Source organism: Octopus bimaculoides, chromosome Z, assembly GCF_046866305.1.
Source record: "Octopus bimaculoides isolate indiv1 chromosome Z, ASM4686630v1, whole genome shotgun sequence".
Taxonomy (NCBI): domain Eukaryota; kingdom Metazoa; phylum Mollusca; class Cephalopoda; order Octopoda; family Octopodidae; genus Octopus; species Octopus bimaculoides.
This window is the reverse complement of record NC_142944.1, coordinates 7,351,199-7,370,613: the sequence shown is the minus strand read 5'-3', so window position 1 is coordinate 7,370,613 and position 19,415 is coordinate 7,351,199. Positions and strand designations below refer to the sequence as shown.

The following is a 19,415-nucleotide window of genomic DNA, read 5'->3' as shown; positions in this document are numbered from 1 at the left end:
GGATTACGGTTAGGGTTAGGAAATTCCGTCTCTAACCGTAACCGTAACCCTAATCCTAACCGTAACCCTAACCCTAACACCCTAGTGAAGATCGTGCGGGTGTTAATCTGAAAAATTACCGTTTTTTTTTCCTTTCTTCCCTACAAATGGTTTCAAAACAGTCTTAGCAGAAAGATTTGGATGAATTAGAAGAAAGTTCTCCCGTAATTTTCTTTCGCACAAATAAATGTTAGATCGCCTAAAGGTTTATATTAATTTAAGAATTTGCCAGCAAAATCTTATAAAATGATCATGTTCTAGATCTTAAAAAAAAAAGGGAAAAAAGAAAGAAAAACAAGTTGAGTAAAATTATGATAGCCCATATCTGCAAAAGCATTTAACGAAATTCTCAAAACAATGTTTACCCCAGTGCTTTTTTTTTTACAACTGGTGTCACGATGCCCCAGCGTATATGCAGTCGTTAGGGCTCAGCGAGGCTATAAATTTAAATAATACAATTAGCAAAACAAATGTACAAGTCTATACACACACACAAAAAAAAATTTTTTTAATGGATGAATGCAAGCGAAGAGGATGAGAAAAGGCACATTGGAGTACAGCAAATATTCCTCTAGAGTTTAAGTTTTCTTGAGTGGACTAAAACATTGCTTTACCTAAGGTAAAAAGAGAGCTGCGAGTGGGGTGGTGCGGTCACACGAGCGTGGGAACCTGTTCTACTCAGATTGTTATTCCTCCTGTTTAAACTGGCGCAGCTTTTGTCGAGTACCTAATTTTATAGTTATAATTTCTATCTAATAATTTTCCAATTTTGGTTTAACGCTTTAGCTTCGTTCACTTCTACCATTAATATCTAGAAAATCAGAATCAATATTTCTTAAAGAGACGATTGCATGGCGACAAATGAATGAAGATGACACTTTATCCTCCGTGTTCCATTTTAAAAGCGGTTTGTGTTCCATGGTAAAATGAAATCAAATAAATGGTTACTTAAACGTTTTTAAACACAGGACAGAAGGGAACTGTATAAGTACCTTGATCTTTACCCTTTGTGACATTGTTATTTTTGAAAGAGGCTATTATTGTAGGTGGACGTAAACAGGGTCATCTCAGTAGCATTGTAGTCACCCTGGTAATTCAGTGCACTGGTCCTGTAGTATTTATTTATTGACAAGCCGCAGCATACGTTGATCAGAATTGGGCCCCTAGACCAGTGATGTCCTCAGAAAGAAAGCTACCCATGCCTTCAGATGGCTGAGGACGTGAAGTTATAAAAATTGTTTAAGTGACACTGTATTAGCGCTCTAGAAATAACAGCCAAATCGTTAGCCAAACCCCTGCAAACTTTTCTTTTCTGTTAGAGGACACATTGAATAATAATAGCAGTGAATAAAAAAAGAGATAGAATGATCATGGATTGGAAAATAGAGGAATTCGTGATCAGATCAGGGTAAATAGAGTCCCCTTGAACGAGACTGTCATAAGTCCTAGGGACGGTTACAAGTTTCCTTTGGCGTGTCGAAATCACAACATGCCCCCTGAATTGGATGCCAATCCATCGCAGGTTTTAATTTAAGCTATGGATATTCTCTTCAGATCTGGGTAACAGGCAAGAGAGAGAGAGAGAGAGAGAGAGAGAAAAAAAACCCTATAGCATAATAATTTATTTCTTTATTGCCCACAGGGGGCTAAACATAATAGTTCTGTTATAATACAAGGTCTGAAATTTGGGGGAAGGGGCTAGTCGATTATATCGACTTTGAAAGAACGAAAAGCAAAGTCAAACTCGGCGAAAATTTGAACTCAGAACGTTTCACCGGACGAAGTGTTGTCATGTATTTCGTCCGACATGATAACCAAAACACTAAATGAATCAACCGCCTTCGACTCTGCTTCTGTCGTCGTCACCGCCTTCGACTCTGCTTCTGTCGTCGTCACCGCCTCCAACCCTGAGCAACTGTTTGATTTAGAGCCTCGTTTTGAACTAACCAATCAGCGAAGAGTGGAACGGCGGCAATTTGAAAAATAATTTTTAGTTTACATCAAACGAATTTGTTAGTCTCGATTTGTATCAATTGGTAAGTAATTTATTTACTCTATTTATTATTTGTCTTGTGTGTTTCCAACATAATTTACTCCTTCATCAACCAAAATCTATGGTACAATGTCATTGTAGTTATGATCATTGAATTTCTTAATGAGTTTAATACAAGACTTACTTTTATTTGAATGAATCTCTTGTCATTTATTTAAAAATAAAAACTGTGCATATGGATGTGATTTGATTAATTTTACAAATCGTTCCGTATAAACGAGCACAGTGATGGATATAAATTAGTTTTTACGTAAGGTAACCTGTACTATATGCACCTAATACATTTTTTTCTCGCTTGCATTTTCGAAAAATAAACCCATACACACACACACACATAAATACACATACATACACGTTATATTTACACTTTATTTTTATTGTCGTCGTGTTATTATAATTGTTTTTTATTTTATTAAATACATATATAACCATTTTTCATTTATGATGTATGAGATTTTTCGACATTCTTTATAATATACACTAACTATCCACTAACATCAGAAATGACTAACGATGTGTGTGTGTTTTTTTTTTAACTGTCTATCATCATTATCACACCACTCAGTTAATTGCCCAAAACCAGTATGACTCCAATTAAAAAAAAAACGTATTTACTCAATTAAAATACGATTCTCTAAATATAATGCAACCCCAACTTTTTTGTATTTAAATAGCTTGTAATATATATTTTATCTTTTATCTTTTTGTCACTCCATTTAATAATGTTAGGGCGATCTGGCAGAATCGCTATCATGCCGTGACAAAATACCTAAAGATGTTCTGAGTTCCAGTTTTGCCGAGATAGACAAATTAAGTATCAGTAAAGTATTGGGATCAATATAATTGATTAGTCCCCTCCCCTCAAACTTTAAAACCCTCTGCTCATGGTAGAAAATATTTAATAATACTTCTAAACTGCCATAAAGTTTTACCCTATTTTTTAATTAAATTTGTCGCATTACAAACTGGTGTTATTGAAAATATTCAGAAATTGTTACTTTTCTGTAATTTGTTAGACAATTTGCCCTATTTTTTGCTCCTCATCTTTTCAGCTGACTTTACAGGAGTCCTTTGGATTTTGATGTAGACAATAGAAATTTTATTTTTCAAATGTTTCTTTATAGAATAAAATTTCTTTGCTATATTTTCCCATTGTCTTTACTTAGAGGCAAATGAATTAATTTAAAACTTTTTTCTTCGGAGATTATCTTATGTATAAAATTTCGATTTATTGTAATTTTTTTCTCCCGAGAATTCTTAAGCTTTATTGCTTGGAACATGTTTATATTAAGTTAACATGACTATGTAATAAATAAATCAAATTGAATTTAAATTAAGAAATTTCGATCGATATCTTCCAAATAACGGACCGTGACAATAACAGTTTACTTCATGACAGCTATTTAAAAATAGTCTGAAATATTTCCATATATTATTATTTTTTATTTATTTATTTGTATGTTATTAAGATGTGTTTCTACTTTTCTCTCTAGAAATGGCAATCCCAGTTAAAGTGGCAGTCCGTTGCCGACCATTGAACAACAAAGAAACCGAAGAAGGTGGTCAGACGTGTGTAGATTTTCCTTCTGAAGGATCGTGCATTTGTCTACGTAAAAAAATATTCGCTTTTAACTATGTTTTCTCACCTGAAATACCTCAAATAACTTTATATGAGGAAACTGTGAAGCCTTTAATAAATAATCTATTTTCAGGTGAGACTTTTCTTTTTTTTGTTTATACTTTTAAAATGAATTAATGTTTAGTGAGTCAGAAGAATTTAAAAGCGTCCATGAGCTTTTTTTTTTTTTTTTGTACCGCCAAGAGACTAACGGGAAAACAGAAGGAAGTTCACCTCTGACCTGCTTCGAATGCATGTAAAATCGGACGCCCTCTAAAGATATCTTTGGTCCAATTGAGGGTGTTAAGCCGGTTGAAATTCACACTACCACTAAAAAATTCAGGAATTGTTCCTCAAGTGGGATTTTCCACAGTTTCTGCTCACCATATTCACCAGTCAGAAGCAAGGCGATAGTTAAGGCACTTGCCTAAGAAGCTGCAAACTTCTAACCACCACACAGCCATGCGTATGAGTTATTTTCAGTCTCAGTGTTTTTGGTGAACACACACAGACATATATATATATATATATATATATATATATATGCATGCCTTATATATATATATATATACATATATATATATATGTGTGTATGTGTGTGCCAAGGTTATGCCGAATTTTATCTGCCACCTTAGGTCTTCTGGATACTAATACCTCATATATTTTTATATATACACGCATTCATATATGTATATATGCAAATGTTTTTATATATACACGCATACATATATGTATATATGCTTATATATATATATATATATAAATGCATATATACAAATATGTATGCATAGTATTCATATTTTCTTTGATACTTTAGCTCGCTACCTTGCTTTGCCTCAATTCATGATGTTAGTGCTTTGTGTGGCTTTTCGAGTTGTTTTTACTCTTATTTCTAGCAATTGCCCGTACTAACTTGTACCCTTGTCTATTAACTTGCCTTTAGGTTTTAATTGCTTATGGGCCACCTGTATTATAATACATCTAATATATGGTATTCATTGTATATATATATATATATATATATATATATATATATATATATATGATTATATATACATAAATATATATGTATATGTGTGTGTATATATGCGCAGGAGTGGCTGTGTGGTAAGTAGCTTCCTTACCAACCACATGGTTCTGGGTTCAGTCCCACTGCGTGACACTGGGCAATTGTCTTCTCCTATAGCCTCGAGCCAACCAAAGCCTTGTGAGTGGATTTGGTAGACGGAAACTGAAAGAAGCCTATCGTGTGTGTATATATATATATATATATGTGTGTGTGTGTGTGTATGTCCCCCCTCCTCATCGCTTCACAACCAAGGGTTGTGTGTTTACGTCCCTGTAACTTAGCAGTTCGGCAAAAAGACCGATAGAATAAGTACTAGGCTTACAAAGAATAAGTCTTGGGGTCAGTTTGCTCGACTAAAGGTGGTGCTCCAGCATGATGGCCGCAGTTAAATGACTGAAACAAGTAAAGATATATGCATATATATATTTGTGTGCGGGTGACACGTAAAAACACCCACTACACTCTCTGAGTGGTTGGCGTTAGGAAGGGCATCCAGCTGTAGAAACTCTGCGAAATTAGATTGGAGCCTGGTGTTGCCATCCGGTTTCACCAGTCCTCAGTCAAATCGTCCAACCCATGCTAGCATGGAAAGCGGACGTTAAACGATGATGATGATGATGATGATGATATATATATTTTATTGGCACCGCGCCAGTGGAGCACTAACACCACTGTCGAGCATGTTCATTGCCAGAGCAGCTGTCTGGGTTCCGTGTTCGTAAATAGCACCATTTGAGTGAGGTCGTTGCCAGTGCCGCTGGACTGACTCCTGTGCAGGTGGCACGTAAAAAACACCTTTTTGAGCGTGGCTGTTGCCAGTACTGTGTGACTGGCACATAAAAGCACCCACTACACTCTCGGAATGGTTGGCGTTAGGAAGGGCATCCAGCTGTAAAAACTACCAGATTAGATTGGAGCCAGTCAGGTGTTTTTTTACCTGCCACTGGAACAGAAGCCAGTAAGGTGATGCAGGTAACGATCACGCTCAAATGGTGCTATTTACGTGCCACTGGCACGGAAGCCAGACAGCTGCTCTGGCAATGATCACGCTCGGATGGTGCTCTTAGCACTCCACTGGCACAGGTGCCAGTCATCAAATTTGGTTCAATCACGATTTCAATTTCACTTGCCCCAACAAGTCTTCGCAAGCCGAGTTTAGTGTCCAATGAAGGAGGTTTGGCATGGGTACCAGTCGTCGAATTTGGATCAATTTCATTTGCCTCAACAGGTCTTCACAAACAAAGTTTAGTGTCCAATGAAGGAAAGGTATGCATAAGTGGGCTGGCTACACCCCTGGCAGAGGCTTCGGATTATGGTCTCACTTGGCTTGCTGGGTCTTCTCATGCACTATGCATAAATGTATATATTTATTCTGCTTATTGAGTTCCACCCAATAATGGATGTGCAGCTAATTGTCTTTTTATGTTGCTGTTTGTTTTGCAGTATGCAACAGGCTGTGACTTATTTTTATTTCTCATTTTCTAAGCTTTTCTGCTTGTATGCTTTTAGCATACGAGTTTAAAATATTTGAAAATCCTTTTTTTTTTCCCCCATAAAAAAGCAGTCTTCTGAATTTGGCATACAGAAAGTTAGAAATTGTGTTGATTGTAAGTGAAAGTTACACAATCACTAACTCATTCTGGATACTTAACATTTTAAATGTTTTATTTGTAAGTTTCATAGGTGTAGCTGTGTATTTGAGAAAATTGCTTCCAACCATGGTCTTGAATTCAGTCCTACTGTGCAAGTGTCTTCTGCTATAGCTTCGAACTAACCAAAACTTTGTGGTGGATTTGGTATATGGAAACTGAAAGAAGCCCTTTGTGTGTGTAAATATATATATATATATATATATAAACACACGTATATATATATATATATAAACGTGTATGTGTGCCTTTGTTCCCCACTACTGCTTGACAGTCAGTGTTGGTGTGTTTACATCCCCATGACTTAGTGGTTCTGTAAAAGGAACCAATAAAATAAATATTGGTGTCGATTTGTTTGACTAATGTTCTTGAAGGTAGTGCCCCAGCATCACTGCATTCTAATGACTGAAACTAGTAAAAATAAGATAGCCTAAAGGGGTTTTGTTTACATTTTGAACACAAGGTGCAGGCGTGGCTGTGTGGTAAGAAGTCTGCTTCCCAACCACACAGTTTTGGGTTTAATTCCTTTGTGTGACACTTTGAGCAAGTGTCTTCCATACTACTGGCAATGGGAAATATCATCTTGCTTGGAAACAGGTGAGGGTTGGTGACAGCAAGGGCATCTGGCTGTAGAAAATCTGCCTCTGAACTCTGTTTGACCCATGCAAGCATGGAAAAGTTGGTATTAAAGCAGTGAAGGTCATGGATTATCATGTCATTTGAATGCAGGTTGCTTTGGTCCTTGTGAAATAAATCTAATCATTAAAATGAGCCCCATTTAAGATAAATATCTCTTTTACTCGTTTCAGTCATTTGACTCCAGCCATGCTGGAGCACCACCTTTAGTCGAACAAATCGACCCCAGGACTTATTCTTTGGATGCCTAGTACTTATTCTATCGGTCTCTTATGCTGAACCGCTAAGTTACGGGGACCTAAACACACCACCATCGGTTGTCAAGCGATGTTGAGGGGGACAGACACAAACAAATACACACACACACATATATATATATATATATATATATCTATATATACGACGGGCTTTCAGTTTCTTTCTACCAAATCCACTCACAGGGCTTTGGTCGGCCTGAGGCTATAGTAGAAGACACTTGCTCAAGGTGCCACGAAGTAGGACTGAACCCGGAACCATGTGGTTGGTAAGCAAGCTACTTACCACACAGCCACTCCTGCACCTATATATATATATATATATATATATATATATATACGACAGGCTTCTTGCAGTTTCTGTCTATCAAATCCACTCACAAGGCTTTAGGTGGTTCGAGGCTATAGTAGAAGACACTTGCCCAAGATCCCATGCAGTGGGACTGAACCTGGAACCATGTGGTTGATGAGTAAGCTACTTACCACACAACCAGAGCCAATGATACCATTGTTAATGGAGGATGTGGTTGTTTGGGTGGGTGGATTACTGCAGCTATAAGGCTGTCAACCATTTTAAATATCTGGGCCAGATCCAGAAAGAAAAGTTTTATATTTAAAGAGGGAAGACTATCAGAGGCCTGGTGGCCTCTGATACTTGAAGCGCTGCATGTGACCCTGGGACCTGTGGTTGAGAACTATTGATTTAGACTCCAAGATACTGTAGATGGTTGGTAAATTACATCTTTTTGACCAGTGAGCTTTTCAGACATTCAGGGAAGGTGGATTGCTGACAAAATTTTTAGCATCAAATCTCATTGTAGTATTAGGTGAAGCTTAGGGGGCTTTAATCTACCTGTTTTCTGACAACAGTATACTTTCACCTACTGCATTGCTATGCCCACCCACAATAATTTGTACTCTGGAAGACTCTTGGAGTAATTTTCATCTTGCCTCTTGCTCACTGTACACTTCTCTTTACCTCCACCTTGGTATCTCTGTCTTTCATCATTGCAATGTTGATGGGGTCATCGTAAAGTTTTGAACCTGGTAGCAACAGGGAATACCCTGTAGTGGGTGTGTAAATTAAATGACTGTTTTCAGGAACAGTTTGAGTGATTGTTTGGTGATGGTCAGTGGAGTTCCCACAAATAGTCAAATGCTTTCACCTCTTATTGATTTGCTATTCTTTCTTTCATTCACTAACGAATTACTACCAGTAATTACCAACATGATGTATGAATGATATTTTTATGACCCAGTTCAATTGACTGATCCTCCATCTCCTAATAATCACCACCACACTTATTTCATGATGGTAACTTTGTAACCTATAAAACCCATTTGCACCAACTATTATAACTTTAAAATGAATGCACCTCCACATGGTTGCTTGAACTGCTAAAAATAGCATCTAATTGACTACATTAACTTCTTTCCCAAATTGCAGCCTTGTGCCTAAGTTATAAATAAATTTTATATAATTATCTTAATGTAAATTTTTGTTTGTAGGTTATAATGCAACCGTTCTTGCCTATGGCCAAACGGGCAGTGGCAAGACCTATACAATGGGTGGTGCATACATAGATGATATGCCTGAGGAAACTAGAGGAATAATACCAAGAGTTCTTATCGATATTTTTGCGGAATTCAAAACGAGAGATATGCAGGTCAATGCAGGTGTTTCTTACTTAGAGGTAAGGCGTTTTTTTTTTTCTTTCTTCCTTTCCTTCCCTTCTTTCTCTTTTTCCCTTTCTTTCTCTTTTCTTCCCTTAATAAATATTACAGTATTCTAATGAGAATTTTCTAATTTTGAAAATATAAATATGTACCTATTTGTTTCTAAAATTTATTTATAAACCAGGGTAGAATACTTAAAATGAAGTGTTAAATATTGTCTCTATAATGTTTATTCAAATTATAAATATCATATATTTAAAGATCTATAAAGAAGAAATCCATGATCTACTTTCTGATCAAAAAGACCAGTTATGCATCAGGGAAGATTACAGCGGTGATATAATGGTAAGTTTCTCTGCAGTTTAAGTTTTATTAGTTACTAGCTTTGGAAACATTCATGTAAGTCTTCAGCTTTCAAATTATTCTGTCAAATGTATTGCTATTTATTAACATTATTTTGAATTGATCATGTTTTATCTTGTAGTTTTGAGAATTCGATGATGTAAATAGTTACTTTTAGAATGACATTGTATGAGAGGCTACACCAGGTAATATAAAACAGGTAGAATATTTGGACTGGACATAGCTGGATAAAGATGCTAAAGGGGTAATTTTGTTTCTGACATTTTTTCTTTTTCTCAAATACCTGTCAGGTATTGCTAGAGTTATATAATGAGGTAAAGTAAAATAGGGATGCAAAAAATACTTTACCCCTTTTAGGAAGGTATTTGAAAACAATAGCTGCTGATACTGGTAATATTAAGGTAGGAATCTTGGAGAGAAAGGTAAAGGAAATGAATTTCTCAAAGTGGAGTTCATTTTATTGTATGTGTAAGTATCTATCTATCTATCTCTTTTACTTGTTTTCAGTCATTTGACTGTGGCCATGCTGGAGCACCACCTTTTAGTCGAGCTAATCGACCCCAGGACTTATTCTTTGTAAGCCTAGTACTTATTCTATTGGTCTCTTTTGCCGAACCACTAAGTTACGGGGACGTAAACACACCAGCATCGGTTGTCAAGCGATGTTGGGGCAGGGGGACAAACACAGACACACAAACATATACACACACATACACATATATATACATATATACGACAGGCTTCTTTCAGTTTCCGTCTACCAAATCCACTCACAAGGCTTTGGTCGGCCCAAGGCTATAGTAGAAGACAATTGCCCAAGGTGCCATGCAGTGGGACTGAACCCGGAACCATGCAGTTGATAAGCAAGCTACTTACCACACAGCCACTCCTGCGCCTATCTATCTATCTATATATATATATACATACACACACACACACACAGGTAGGTAGGTGCAGGTGTTACTGTGAGGTAGGACGTTTTCTTTTCAATCACATGATTCTGGGTTCAGTCCCATTGTGCCATCTTCACCAAGCGTCTTCTACCTGAAGCATTGGGAGTAAATTTGGTAAAGAGAAATTGAAAGGTGCCTGTTGTGTATACATGTGTGTGTTCGTGTCACTGTACCTTGACATAACGTAATAGTTGTAAATGAGTGTCACTGTTATACAAGCAGTGTCATTCATTTCCAATATTTTGGCAGAACGTCTGGTTATGAGGAAATACTACTTTACTTGAAACCGATAAGGTTGGCACCAGAAAGAATCTGGCCATGGAAAGTTTACCTCAATAATAAACTCTATTCAACCCATGCAAGCATAAAAAAGTGAATGTTAAAACGATGATGTAGCAGATTATGAGATGTAGGGTTTTATATATCTACACACACATGCTTGTGCCACAAAAAAAAAAAGCACTAAATCCACTCTGTTCAGTGGTTGGTGTTAGGAAGCTGTAAAAATTCTGCCAAAACAGTCACAGAAGTCTGTTGCATGGCCGGCTCTTGTGAAACTGTCCTACCCATGCTAGCATGGAAGGCAGGCGTTTGATGATGGTGCTGGTGGTGGTGGCGGCTGCTGCCACCACAAGAAGATATTACCTTGTTTGGAAATGGATTTCTTATGAGTGGGTCCCCTTCCTATTGCCAACCCTCACATACCTCAATAAATAGTGTCTGACCCATTCAGGACTGGAAAAATAAATGAAAGTGGTGATATATATTGTTGTAAATGGAAAAAATTATATTCAGATAATTTCTCATTTGTATGATGCGAATTAGAACACTGCTCTCTGGTTTTGCAAGGGAAGACGAAAAAAAAGACAGTTCTTTGTGGTCACATGACTGTTTAAAATTTAGACGGTATGATTTTGGTGTGCTTTTATGGTGTGGGCAAAGTATAAAGACTAGTAATGCCCACGTGGCGAGTTCATGCTGGAAGATGATGTGTGATGCGATGAAAGTTGACGTGAGTGGTTTTTTTATTTTATGTGGTAGATGGTGCCATGCAGTCAATGTGTGAGATGGTGCCGGGCAAAATTCGTGTGGCACAGTTAACAGTATTTGGTGTTGAGTGTGAAGTTGGTTTCAGTGGTTGATGTGAACGGTGGAAGGTTTTGAACTGGCTGTGAAAATAGTGAACTTGGCAACGTAAAGAAGGTGGAACGGTACTGGGAATTTGAAAGTAACTAGAGTCCAGTCAGAAAAAAAAAAGAAGATAGAAAATAAATCATTAGACTGGTGAATTAAAGAAGAGCTCACCATAAGAAGTCTAACCATTTCAGAGGTAAAAACTCTCTGAAGAATTCTTTATTTATTCCATAAATGGTATTGGCCTCTAAATTAAAGTTGTTGTATTTTGGTTATTCTTAATGGTTTTGTTTGTTATTCTCAACTTTTCTGACTTCTTTGACTACTGCTCCTTCTGCTCTGAGCAAGTTGGTTTGCTGAGCTTGCCTATGCGGTCTTCTGAGTTACCAGACAAAGAGTGTTGTGTTGTAGATGGTTTCGGGATCACTTGCAGCATAACGAAACATATATATAAGGGCAACGAGCTGGCAGAATCATTAGCACACCAGGCAAAATGCTTAGCAGAATATTTCGTCTGCTGCTACATTCTGAGTTCAAATTCCACCAAGATTGACTTTGCCTGTCATCCTCCCAGGGTCAATTAAATAAGTACCAGTTATGCACTGGGACCAATGTAATCGACTTAATCCCATTGTCTCTCCTTGTTTGTCCCCTCTATGTTCAGCCCTTTGTGGGCAATAAAGAATTGTATATATGTGTGTGTGTGTGTATGTGTATATATATATATATATATATATATATATATATATATATATATATATATATGTAATCCTATATCTCACAATCTGTTACACTCTCCCTAATCCTTTACCATTCAGCTTATTCTGTCAAATGTAATGCTTATTTATTTGCATTGTTTAGAATTAATCATGCATTATCTTGTAGCTTTGAGATTTCAATGGTGTATATTTTTAGAATGATATTGTATGGTAGGTGTGAGAGGCCAGATCTAGCTGGTTTGAACATAAAACAGGTAGAATATTTGGGCTAGAAACGGTCAGTTTAAATGCTAAAGTGTTAAGTAACACATACTTCAAACCTTGTCCCTGAAGGAATGAAATAGAAAGTGTAAAGAAAAAGGGACAGTTTTCCGGCTGATGAGAACCGTGTTTGGTCTATGTGCAGTATTGCTGACCAACAATGTAAACTGATGTTGACCAGTGTATGCCAGCTGGTTTCAGTGTTGAACGAGAGAGCATATGTAGTCAGTCCACCTGCTTGAAACAACAGCCAAATCTTCCACCACCTTACATAGAAGGATATATTGAACAAGGTAATTCCTGATATCCTAAAAGATGACCATGAGTGGAACTTCTCCAGTCTGCTTAATTAGGATTGAGCTAAAGAACAACAACAACAACCAAGTTTACTTTGAGCCAATGGTGGGGTGCTTATCTCTGCATGTTGGTTTGATTTGCTAGAAATTGCTGCCAAATATCCTTCAAGTCAGACAAGGCCACAATTTGGGGAAGAAGTTAAACGTAGTCAATTAATGCTATTTTAGCAGGTTACTCTTACTTATTTTGAATTATAACACTCGATGCAAATAGATTTATAGGTTCATCTTTACACACTATTAACCTTTTTGATTCCAATCTGCATGTGACTGCTCTTGGCTTTATGATACAAATTCACTGTTTTAACCCTTTCATTACTGTATTTATTCTGAGATGTTCTGTGTTTCTTTCAATTACTTCAAATATAACAAAGAATTTAGTAAAACAACTTAGTTATCTTTAAACTAGTGTTAGGATCATAAACTGTGACTAAGGTTTGGTGGAAGATTTTAATTCAAAACATTTGAAAACAAGACATTTGTACTACAGAGCCAGAGGTGATTTCAGCCAGGTTGGTAACAAAAGGATTAAAGTAATCTAAATTAAAACCGTCCTTTAAAATTTCCATTCTCTAACATAATAATGACAAAGTTATTTTACTAAATTCATAATTATCTTTGAAATTAATTGAAATAAACACAGTGTATTGACACAGAACAATGGTAACAAAAGGGTTAAATACACAACATTGAAATAGGTGTGGTGGTTATTGTTAAGACATGGAAGTGCATGGCTCTCAAAGAGATAGGCTAGTCATGACTAAGATCACATGGGGTTAAATAACAAGCAATGGATGTTTATGTAATTCATATGTGGCTGTGTGGTAGGAAATTTGCTTCCCAACCGCATGCTTCCAGGTTTTGTCTCACTGACCAAAACCTTATGAGTAGAAGGAAACTAAACAAAGTTCATAGTGTGTAAGTGTGTGTGTGTGTGAATGTATGTAGTTATGTTTGTGTCTCCTTCTCTTGACATCATATAATAGTTGTCAAATGGTTGCCACTGTGTCATTCATCTTCAAGGTTTCTGTGAAAACATGTCTGGTCATGATGGTGGTGGGGTTAGGGTTACCTCTTGCTTGGAAACAGGTGAGGGTTGGCAACAGTTAAGGCATCCAGCCATAGAAAATCTGCTTCATTAAACTCTGCCTGACCCATGCACATATGGAAAAGTGGATGCTAAAATGATAATAATAATATAAATTTCTGAATATTTCAGATTCCTGGTCTAACAGAGGTGTCTGTTTCTGATTTTCCATCTACAATGGCTTGTCTGACGAAGGGATCAACAGTGCGTTCAACTGGTTCAACAGCCATGAATACTCAGTCAAGTCGATCGCATGCTATCTTTACTGTTACATTCACTATCACTTCAAAGACAGACACGTGAGTTTTGTTTAGTTTCATTTGGTTTTTCCCTTGTATGTTTGCCAAATGTAGATGTTAAAGTTTATTGAATTGATTCCCATGTGCAAGTGTGTGTGTGTGTGTTTTTGTGTATGTAAAGAGGCTAAGTGTGTGAGTGTATGTAAACAGAATGTGTGTGCTGGCAAGGAGATTGTAATGGTAAGATGAAGGTGATAACAAGAATGAAGAACTAATGGGAGAGGCACTGGCGCCCGCTGACCGATAACCCCTCACAAACATTGTTCAATACAAATCATTAATTACAAATCGTATAACCAAAATATGAAACAGTTAATCTTCCTCCGGGTGTCCCAGCTCCCGCAGAGAAAAAGAAGGAAGTGTGCCACCAAAGAGGGAGACTCTGTCAGCGGGAATTGTGCTGCTGACAGAATAGTTTGAGGTCCCTCCCTGTGAGGAGTAGATGTATGTCCTTCTGTACCTCGAGGGAGAGACCATAGACAGTTTTCTGGACTACGAGTGCAGCCAGGAAAGGAATTACTCTGCCTGCACAAGCAGTTCAGCGTGGCCTCCACAGGTGGCTGCGGAGATCATAAAAGATAGTACCTTGTCAAAGGTCATAAACGCCTTTGACAAGGAAGATTTTATCTTCCTCACCGTGGACTCCGACCTGTCAATGCAGAGATGTCTGCAGGCAGCAAGGTATTGGGGTCTGCGATGAGGAAGATTAACTGTTTTATATTTTGGTCATACGATTTGTAATTAATAATTTGTATTGAACAATGTTTACGAGGGGTTATCGGTCGGTGGGCGCTGGTGCCTCTCCCAATATTTCTTCATTCTTGTTATCACCTTCATCTCATTAATGTCTGCGTCCAGCCTGCAGCTTCTTTATGTTTGTCTGTCCTTGTTTGTCCCCTCTTTGTAACACCTTTAATGGCAAATTTCATGAAATAAAGGAGATTGTAATGGGATTAGATGTGCTTTTGTGTAAGGATCTATATGTTTGTGTGTAAAGAAATTCAATGTGTGTGTGTGTAAGAAAGAGCATTTGACCTCAGAAAATCCATCTCGACAAGTTCCATTCAAAAGGGTGAAATTTATGAGCATTTAAGGAAACCGGCTTGCATGTTTGTGGTGTAGGGAGACATGAAGGGGTGTGTTTGGTTAAGTGGGGTACACTTCTGAGTTTAAGTTTTAAGTAATATTTTCTTCAACATTTTAGTTATGTAATTATTTTTATTTTCATATAATTTTTCCTGATCAATTTAAGTGTTGATGTTCGGAAAGCTAAATTTCACTTGGTGGACTTAGCTGGTTCTGAAAGAATAAAGAAGACATTGGCAGAAGGAGATCGTCTCAAAGAAGGTAATCTGATGTTTTGGTTTCTTTCCTTCTCATATTTTCATTTTAGGTCAGAGTTTTCCATATTGGCATATTTTGTGAGGTGTTTTTATTTGCTAGAATTTTATTTTGGTACCTACTCACCTCAGGTCACTCATGACTCTATAATACAAGCGCTTTGTTTGAAAGTGATCTAAATTAAATCGTCCAACAAAATTTTATATTAAATTATGTCCTAGGCACCAGCTTCATAATGACGAAGTTAGGCGATGACTGAAAGAGTACATCATCATCATCATCGTTTAACGTCCGCTTTCCACGCTAGCATGGGTTGGATGATTTGACTGAGGACTGGTGAACCAGATGGCTACACCAGGCTCCAATCTGATTTGGCAGAGTTTCTACAGCTGGATGCCCTTCCTAACGCCAACCACTCAGAGAGTGTAGTGGGTGCTTTTACGTGCCACCGGCACAAGGGCCAGTCGAGCGGTACTGGCGATAGCCACGCTCAAAATGGTGTATTTTACGTGCCACCTGCACAGGAGCCAGTCCATCGGCACTGCAATTGCAAATAAATGTGACTGAAATTGGGTTTTGCTGAAGAGTCTCTGGATATCAGGGAGTCTCTCCAGGTTGAATTGCTCCCTCTCTGCATTGAGAAGTCACAGCTCCAGTGCTACAGACGTGTGATTAGAATGTTGCATGAAAGTATTGCAAGACAGATTCTTCAAGCCAAGCCAACAGGTAGGAGACCAAGGGGTAGATCAAGAACAAGATGGTTGAATAATATCCATAGCTTCAGTTGGTCAAAGTTGGGAATCTTGCAAGGAGGCCTAATCCCAGTTGCTTCTGGCAGAACCCTATGGAGGTGGTGCCTGAGGACTCCATCTCCACAACCCTCCCAGGAATAGTGGGTGGGGATGATGGCTGGATGGACAATGGTAATATATTTCAACAAAAATATAATAACAAAAGGGTTAAAGTGACAGTGTGACTCAATCATGCGTAAAGCTGACTAATAATGTCCCAGGAAAGGTGAGTAAAATATAGTGTTAGGTATTTTTTCCCCTTATGTTGAAAATCATGAATATTTCTTACTCGAGTTTTATTTCTCTTTAATTTCATTATATGTTTCTATTTCCTTTTTACTTTTTAATATTTTGTAGGGATCAATATCAATAAAGGCCTTCTCTCTCTTGGAAATGTCATCAGCGCCCTTAGTCTTGAAGGGGGTAAACGAGGTCATGTACCTTATAGGGATTCCAAATTGACTCGAATATTGCAAGGTAATAACAAGATTTTATTAACCCTTTAGCTTTCAGATTACTTCATTAAATCTAATGCTTATTTATTTATTCACATCGTTTTGAATTAATCATACATTATCTTGTAGCTTGGAGGTTTTGGTGATGTGATTGTTAAATTTTAGAATGACATTGTGCAGGATGTGTGCAAGGCCAGATCTGGTCAGTTTGAACATAAAACAGAATATATGGGTTGGATATGGCCAATTTAAATGCTGATAGGTTAATTGTAATCTTCAGTGCTATGTTTATTGCTTTCTTGTTATTAAAATTTGATGATTCTTGTGATGTGCAGCTGAATTTCTTTTCTTAATTGGGAAGATTTCTAATATCTACTTAATCTTCTATTGGTGGCCACATTCCATTACTATATTCATTATGGGTGATATTTATCGAAATACAAATTACTGTCATATTACCAACAACATCGTCTGTTTCATGCTTGTAAATGTTGGACTGTTGAGGTCAAATGAACTTGAAACATATTTTGCTGGAGAAAATACTTGATATGATCAGGAATTCGGATTTAAGTAGGATGTTTTTAGTACTAATGATGCTGTACTTCAGAATCTAAATATGGTTTTGATGAAATTTGTATTTATTGACAATCCATGTTATTTGCCTATTTATGGCTGCCAACATTAAACCAGATTTATCTTTTTACAGCAGTTTTGTGTGCAGTCTTCTAGAAGTACGTCTAACAAAAAAGTGCACTTCCATTCCTGCTCATTAGTTAATGATTTCATAAATATGATTAAGGTGTTTATAGAAGAGTCTGTTGCTCTTATATCAAAATTTTACTTTTTGTTTTTTAAATTAAAAAAAATATTTTGTTTTTTATTGATTTTTAAAAAAAGTGTTTTTCATTCTTTAAAATTTAATACTTGAATTAGATTCTCTTGGAGGAAATAGTTACACCTTGATGATTGCATGTATCAGTCCCGCTGATGTGAATTTGGAAGAATCAGTGAATACGTTGAGATATGCTGAGCGTGCAAGTCACATTAAGAACAAACCTTTGATTAACCGAGACAAACGAGCAGCTGAAATTCAGGAGCTGAAACAGTGTGTGGAAACCCTGAAAGCAGAGCTGATTAGAGTCACCGGCAGTGGAGGGTAAACCAGTTTATATATATACATATATATAATATGCCTAATGATTTCATTAACTTATTAACCCTTTTGATACCAACCCAACTGAGACCACCCCAACTGGTTCTATGAAAGAAACCTAAAATAAAACCATCCATTGAAATCTCATATTAAATTTTGTTTTAAATACCAGCTTAACCCTTTAGCATTTAAAGTGGCCATATCTGGCCCAAATATTTTAGAAATGGAAGCTAAATCTCCTTCAAATCACACCTGTCATTTTTTTTAAAGATAAACAGTAAGGGTTAGGGATGGTGATGGGCAGAATCTCTTAGAATGGACTCGGTTCAATGGCTGAAACAAGTAAAAGATAAAAGATAAGAAATGTGGTTGAAAACTCCATACTTTCCTCTTAAAAAAACATTTGATACATCTTACATAACAGTAAATGCAATGTTAAGCCTTTCGATGTGTGAGACTATAATTTCCTATTCCTGCCATACTTATAAATCAATTTAAAGATAATCGGAAATTTTTTTAATATTTCATATTTTTCAGCGATCATGAAGACTATCAATCAATTGTGGAGAAACTAGAACTGAAAGCGGTTTGTAATTTACAATGTATATATTTTATATAATTGTAGTAATGAAATGAGATGCAATTTTGGTTATTAATGCAAGCATTATGCTCTCTGTGGGCAAAACATAAGCTAAAGCTTTGTCTCTAATTTAAGAAAATGCATGTCTTTGCCTCTTAGAATATGAGTTCTTTTGTAGAAATCCATCCATCCATCATCATCATCTACTTGTGTTCCAAGCTGGCATTAAGTCCCAGAGTACTTAAATTTCTGAATCATCATCATCATCATCGTTTAACGTCCACTTTCCATGCTAGCATGGGTTGGACGATTTGACTGAGGACTGGTGAAACCAGATGGCTACACCAGGCTCCAGTCTGATTTGGCAGAGTTTCTACAGCTGGATGCCCTTCCTAACGCCAACCACTCAGAGAGTGTAGTGGGTGCTTTTACGTGTCACCCGCACGAAAACGGCCACGCTCGAAATGGTGTCTTTTATGTGCCACCCGCACAAGCCAGTCCAGGGGCACTGGCAACGATCTCGCTCGAAAATCCTACAGGAGCCAGTCAGGCGGTACTGGCAACGGCCACGCTCAAAATGGTGCATCTCATGTGCCACCCGCACAAGAACCAGTCCAGGGGCACTGGCAACGATCTTACTTGGCTTGCCGGGTCTTCTCACGCACAGCCCATTTCCAAAGGTCTCGGTCCGTAGTCATCGCCTCGGTGAGGCCCAATGTACGAAGGTCTTGCCTCACCACCTCAGCCCAGGTCTTCCTGGGCCTACCTCTTCCACGGGTTCCCTCAACTGTTAGGGTGTGGCACTTTTTCACGCAGCTATCCTCCTCCATTCTCACCACATGTCCATACCAGCGCAATCGTCTCTCTTGCACGCCACAACTGATGCTTCTAATGTTCAGCTTTTCTCTCAAGATACTTACACTCTGAC

At 37.4% G+C, this 19,415-nt stretch overlaps 1 protein-coding gene across 1 annotated transcript in view; it reads left to right on the top strand.

Annotated features, from left to right (window-relative positions):
• Positions 1–486: 486 nt before the first annotated feature.
• LOC106879783 (chromosome-associated kinesin KIF4) overlaps positions 487–19,415 on the top strand; it is a 52,048-nt gene continuing 33,119 nt past the window's right edge. The window contains exons 1-9 of the mRNA XM_014929485.3: positions 487–2,075; positions 3,586–3,804; positions 8,828–9,012; positions 9,257–9,340; positions 14,001–14,167; positions 15,420–15,514; positions 16,657–16,776; positions 17,688–17,910; positions 18,445–18,493. Coding sequence (XP_014784971.1) covers positions 3,588–3,804; positions 8,828–9,012; positions 9,257–9,340; positions 14,001–14,167; positions 15,420–15,514; positions 16,657–16,776; positions 17,688–17,910; positions 18,445–18,493 — 1,140 coding nt within the window. The 5' untranslated portion in view covers positions 487–2,075; positions 3,586–3,587. The remainder of the gene's footprint in view (positions 2,076–3,585; positions 3,805–8,827; positions 9,013–9,256; positions 9,341–14,000; positions 14,168–15,419; positions 15,515–16,656; positions 16,777–17,687; positions 17,911–18,444; positions 18,494–19,415) is intronic.